General features: G+C 35.2%; 1 protein-coding gene across 1 annotated transcript in view; it reads left to right on the forward strand.

Moving 5' to 3' along the window:
* Positions 1-5,574, forward strand: part of PRIM2 (DNA primase subunit 2) — an 85,828-nt gene extending 80,254 nt beyond the window's left edge. Inside the window, exon 13 of the mRNA XM_065731147.1 lies at positions 5,186-5,574. Within this exon, the coding sequence (XP_065587219.1) occupies positions 5,186-5,413 (228 nt within the window). The 3' untranslated portion in view covers positions 5,414-5,574. The remainder of the gene's footprint in view (positions 1-5,185) is intronic.
* Positions 5,575-6,000: the final 426 nt, after the last annotated feature.

Here is a 6,000-nt window from a genome sequence, read left to right on the forward strand (position 1 = left end):
TTTAGATATATTCACTCCAATGTTAAATGTATTTCAAGCCATTTAACTTTTTCAATATCCTGTTTTTAAACAAGTTGTTGTTTTTAACTGATAATGCAAGTTTGGTGTTATGAGGTACACCTTAAGCAGAATAGATGTAACAGATGCAACTGAAACGAAACTAATCTTCCAGCACTTACACAGTTATGTTAACTTTCACTTGATATTTTTCTCATGTCATTTGTCATGTGTGATTAATTTTTAAGTCAAGACAAGCACACCTTCCCCTTGCTTAATTGTAAGGATCTATAAAATATTAAATAATGCTCCTCCACAAAACTGTGAAGTAGTGAAAGGCAGTGGCACATCTTTCTGTAGTATTTCTTGATTCAGCACAAAGTTTTCACATTGGTTCAAGATTCCTCACTGTCAAGAAAGAAGGAGTACTGTTCTTCTTATAACTTTTTCTCCACAACTGAAAAAATTGAAAAATTGAAACATCCCTTTCCAAAGATCAGAACGTGAAATGACCTTGTTAAAAATGTGGTTGAGGATTAGATGATCCACCCAAAGACTTTTGCCATTGGCTTCTTTGTTCTCATTGGTTTTCACATTTGATTTATGTGGAACTATTTGTCTCCTCAAATTCCCAGCAATCATAAGGCTGAATGTACAGCAAAAGTATGCTCTGAAGCTGTATTCAGCATTGCCTGTGCTGATACTTCTAAGTTTACAGAATTAGTCACACGCTGTTTACTTAACTGTTTTTGCCTTTCTTCCTGTTATCATTTATCAAGTTTCTGTTGCATTTTATTCTCATGCTTGCAGCAGCTTTTCTGTTGGTTTCTGTTGTGTATTGCTTGACATTAAGTCTCCTAATAAATTCAACTGGATTAGAATGAGAATGTTTACAACTACTGGAGAGGGGAGTCTTTGCACCTCAATATTTCAGGTTCATGGGTTACCTGAAAGATGCTTCTCTTCAGATTCAGTGTAAACTGGACTTTATTTATTTAATTACGGTACCTCACCTGGACCTTTGTATCACCATCTCACAACCACAATAGAAAAGCAGCTATCATTAGTGTGGTTCAGTGCATTGCCTTCAGGAAGGAGCTAGTGTGTTAAGAAATGTACCTCTGTGCAATTTAAATTTTCTACTAACTGTGTGAAAGGTAAGCACTAAGGAATGCATCTGATGCATGAGTAGCTTTTCACATTCTGGAAGATTAGGGCATACTGCTTTTTGGGAAAGTTGTTTTCTAAATAACAGAACTCTAATTTGACCAAGAAAAGCTGTTCTACATGTGTGACAAAATCAAGCTGTTTTGACTCGATAGTTGTGGCTGAACAGCTTGTGTGGAAACATGATAGAATAAATTTCATAGAAGTTTGATTGAATGGCTAGATATTTTCAAAACTATAATATTTTAATAAGAATAAAAATATTTAATATATATGAAACCAGAGTAATTATCCAGGCACTATTGAAATATCTGTATTTATGGTCTAATTTGAGTTATAAGCCATATCTGGAAAGCGCCATAACTGTTTGAAGTTCTAATATTTGTACTTGATTTCACAGTAACCTATTTCATGTTGATTATCCCTTTTAGATTGGTTAAGATTTTATTTTGTACTGAAGTGAGGATACAAGGCAACTTAAGCACAGGGGGAAACGAGACACTCTACAAATGTAAGAAGTGTAAACTTTACTCCAAGCAGTGGTCACAGTAATGAGGAATGCCTTTCATGGTTACAATAGCAGTGAGATTTTATTTTAATTTAGTTGATAAGGTTGGATCTCAATTCAAAATAGAGAAAAATCTTTTCAGACAGAACAGTTCGGAAATCTGGGTTACATACATGCCGTCAAGTACAAGATTGGTAGTATCAGCTGTGAGGTGCTAATAGGTCAAATTAATTGTCCTGTGACATTTTGTCTGTAGAAAGAATTAGTGCTTTGAAATTTGATTGTAAATAAGTCACCATTTACTGTTTTAAGCCCGTTAGGAAAGCCTGTCTGGTGACTGTGTAAGTTGTTTTCCAAATGAACCAATGATGTTAATGATATTTGCACAAGTATTGCTGTTTTTACAGTCATAGTGTATTTTTAAGAAGCAAATGAAGTCAAACACACTTGGCAAACTTTCTGCTGCCAAGGAATCATCACCTTAGAGTTTTTTCAACAAGTATAAAGTATATATAGTATAGTGTGTGTGTGTGTGTGTGTGTGTGTATATATATATATATACATAAAGTATATATAAGAAAAAAATTTTCTTAGTTTGTGATCAAATCTCAAGACATTCAACTTGGTTTCATTGGTTGATGTAATTTACTTTGGCACCATAATTGCTCCACATGGTTTTTCTGTAATATCAGCTGTAATTTTAAAAGTTCTTGATTAAAATCCAAAGAAACTATTGCTGTAAAATTGTTGTTTCAGTTTCTTTTAGAACATTTGTTATAGTAGCAGCTATAAAATCAGAGTTGGTCTGAAGGTCGGTATGTGCACAATGTGTTGAATCCAAGAATAGTCTTCTGATAGTATCAGCTGCTAGGTGGAATAAGGAGTTCTGTCTGAAGTGACAGATTTCCTCACTTGAATCAATATGTGCTACAAGCTTAAATTTCTGACTGCCCAGAAAATACATTTTTCTTTGGGCATATTGGATTCTAGATAGATTTACGGGCGTGAATGGATAAAAATGTTAGAGAAATCTAGTTTCTCTTTTTCTGGCACTAGGCTTCTGGTAACTTATCTGTAAGTTGAGGAAGATTTTCAACTTGGTGTTATTTTTCATGTGTTTCTTGGTATTACCCAAAAACACTAAGACTTACATGAGCAGTCTAACATTACAAAATAATCAAGGACATTTTTGTATGCTGCACCTCTGTTTTTGTGGTCAACATTTCTTGTATATTTCAACATTCACTGAAAGTTACTGAGAATTACACAGGGATTATTTATCATAATCACAAAGGCAGATGATAATTCTGAACAAAACTTCCCCTTTCTTTCTTCCAGCTCTCAAAAGAGGTGTTTGAAAGGGTAGAATTCTTTTAATTAAAATGATGTTGCCTAAATTTAATCCAGTACAGCTTTATTTGAGTAGCATTCAGGTTTGAAAAGAAGAGTACTTGGACTCATCCTGCACTTTTAATTAACAGTCTTTAACTTTTAGCCAAGTGCTGTCAGTCACCTCTGGAAACATGGCTGTAGATTTCACCCATACAGAGATCATGTTCTAACTTGTTAAGGAGAGAGCAGTTTAAAACTAAATTAGAATTACAAAATGCTTCTTATTTGTATGAAGAAAACTGAGATTTTAAGGAACAGAACTAATAGCTTTACAAAAAAAAAAAAACAGCTTTTTACTGTATTGCTTATTTTTTAAGCCTTTTGGTGTAAAGAAGTAATTTAGTTCCCACGTAATGAGAATTGGAACATGGATGAAAGCTGGATGGATGAAATTCATCCAGATAAGACTGAAATTAATTTCAGTGTTGGTTTTGGATTTCTTTTTTGCTATATGCCTTCTATTTTGAGTTCTTAATTAGTGTGCTAGGGCTGCCACTTATTTTTAAGATTTTTCAATCAAGGTCACCTACTGCAGTCACTAATATCTTTATTTTCCTGAATGTCTGAATTGGATTTTGTTGTATATGTAGCTGTTTTCTGATGGTGCTAAGATAGGCTTCAGCAGTACATTTAATCAGGATCTCATTTTGGACGCACATCGATTCTCTGCTTGATTTTTCACAGGTGGCTGAAATTCATGCTCATGGCTTTTCATATTAAATCAGCCACTGTGTATGTTCTCATGAGGGGGGGTGTGGGTGTGTGCAGAATTACTTGTTAAGTTGTAATTGACTCCTCCTTTCTTGGTAAAGAGGAAGATTGTGCAAGCAGAAAATTACCCGTCTATGTCTCTTAGTGTTTGCTGGTTTATCATTGCTCACGTTTGGGAGTCTTGACAATATTCTTGAGCCTTTTTTTGTTGAAGTGACTGCAGTGGTCACTGATAGGTTGCTCAGCACTGCTGCACCAGTCTCTAATTTTCCCCTTCTCAGAGGGATGGGGGAAAATGTGCAGTGGAAGGGGGCTCACGTGCAGAGGTAATAGCAGGGAGATAACTCGCCAATTACTGTCATGGGAAAAATGGAGTCAGTGTAGGGAGACTAATGTGATTCATTGCTTATTGCTAACAGACTAGAGCAGTGAGAAGCACGTTCTGCTCATCCTCCCTCCCCTACCTCTTTCCCCAAGTGGTTGAAGGGGAATGGGGACTGCTGTCAGTCCGTAATGCTTTGTCTCTCTCCTCCATGGTATCCATGGGCTGTGGTCTTCACACCTCATCCTCTGCTGTACTGTGGATTATGCAAGAGTCACTCCCATCTGCAAGAGCAGTATATTCTCAGTGTTAGTATTCACATGAACTGACAGGCAGGTAAAAAGTGCAGCTGTCCTGAACATGATGTAGAAGCATTTTGAACTGCTGATACAAAAGTTATGTCTGAGATTGTGGTGAATATATCAGAGGAGCTTACTTTTAAAACTGGAAGCTGTTTTGAAGTATTTCATGAGCATTAATTGAATTTTCATTCATTGAATAAAGAGCAGTACAAATACAGTGTGCTGCAACACACCTAGCTATTCTGTGGTACTGGTTATGCAACTACTGGGCTTGTGCCTTAGCTTGTTGTTTTGGAAATACTGTATTTGTTGCTATTGGGAGGAAAAAAAAAGCAAAGAGGTGAAGATACTGTTTTCTGTTCAGAGCTTCGCATTGGTATTTATGCTTTGAGTTCTTTTTGAGCTGTAAAAACTTTTATTTTCTCTACTTCCATTAGTACTCTAGACATAGCATGGTTTGTTTCTTACGTAGGAAGATGCTGCTTTTAGATGTAGATTCAGTTGTCTAAATCTTCAAATGTATGCTATTTTACCTATAGTACTTTTTTGGTTTGTTTTTAATACAGGAAAGACAAAAATACTATTTAATGATTATGCCAAAGCAATAATTTTATTCCTCATGTGAGGGAAGAAATTGTGTGATTTAAAAAAAATAAGCTGGGTTATATTTATTGAGCTAGTCTTGACAAACGACTGCATTTTTCTTCAACACAAATTTATAATTATTATTGGATATGAAATGACTTTTAAAAATAAAAATAGTAACTTTTCCTTTCATTTTTGTAGGTTGATGACATTGGATTTTCTTTGAATCATCCTAATCAGTATTTTGCAGAAAGTCAAAGGATATTAAATGGTGGTAGAGAAGTGAAGAAGGAGCTGAGTCATTTGGGAAACTCTCAACAGAAAAATAACAGTCAGGAAAGTGTGAATTCAAATTCTACTCCTACCTCTTCAAATACGACTACTGATGCAGAACTGGAGGGACTGGAGGCATATTTCACTGAAGACTAAGAAACTGTGGTAGCTTTTTTTTTCTTTTCCTACTCTGATTTCATTCTTTTACTAAGGAACATGCACTTCACTACCTAGAAGACACAAACATTTAGCAAATTGAATAGGCTGATGGAAAAGGAAGCATGATGCTGAAGCTGTAATCACACGGAGTACTTACTGTTGTTGCTGTAGGATACTATTGCATGGGGCATCTTGAAGGATGGGAAATGAAAATTTCTTCCCATTTCTTAGTTGACTTTTGCCTCACTTGCCTTTCTCGATTTCGTTCAAGACGTTTAATTATTTTATCCTGTTTTGTATTTGTTCCTTTTAGTATATTATTAATAAATAAATTGCAAGATTAAAAAAATTGCATAATTTTATTTTTAGCTGTCTTTGTGTGGTTAAGTAGGACTTCTTCCTTAAGATATAAACTACCATCTGAAGGAGTGAACACACCTGAATTTTGAGAGCCTGGTTTGGTGCTTGAAGTAGAACCCAGTTACAGTTAGGGTGAGCATGTAACTAACCTGTGTGGTTGTATTATGCTAGAGGTTTTATTCTTTGCAACAGCTGACTGATTTAGTCTATTAATGGTGTAGTTG

The sequence above is a fragment of the Cyrtonyx montezumae genome, unplaced genomic scaffold, assembly GCF_038088225.1.
Source record: "Cyrtonyx montezumae isolate F1298 unplaced genomic scaffold, pur_monq_1.0 scaffold_13, whole genome shotgun sequence".
Lineage (NCBI taxonomy): Eukaryota > Metazoa > Chordata > Aves > Galliformes > Odontophoridae > Cyrtonyx > Cyrtonyx montezumae.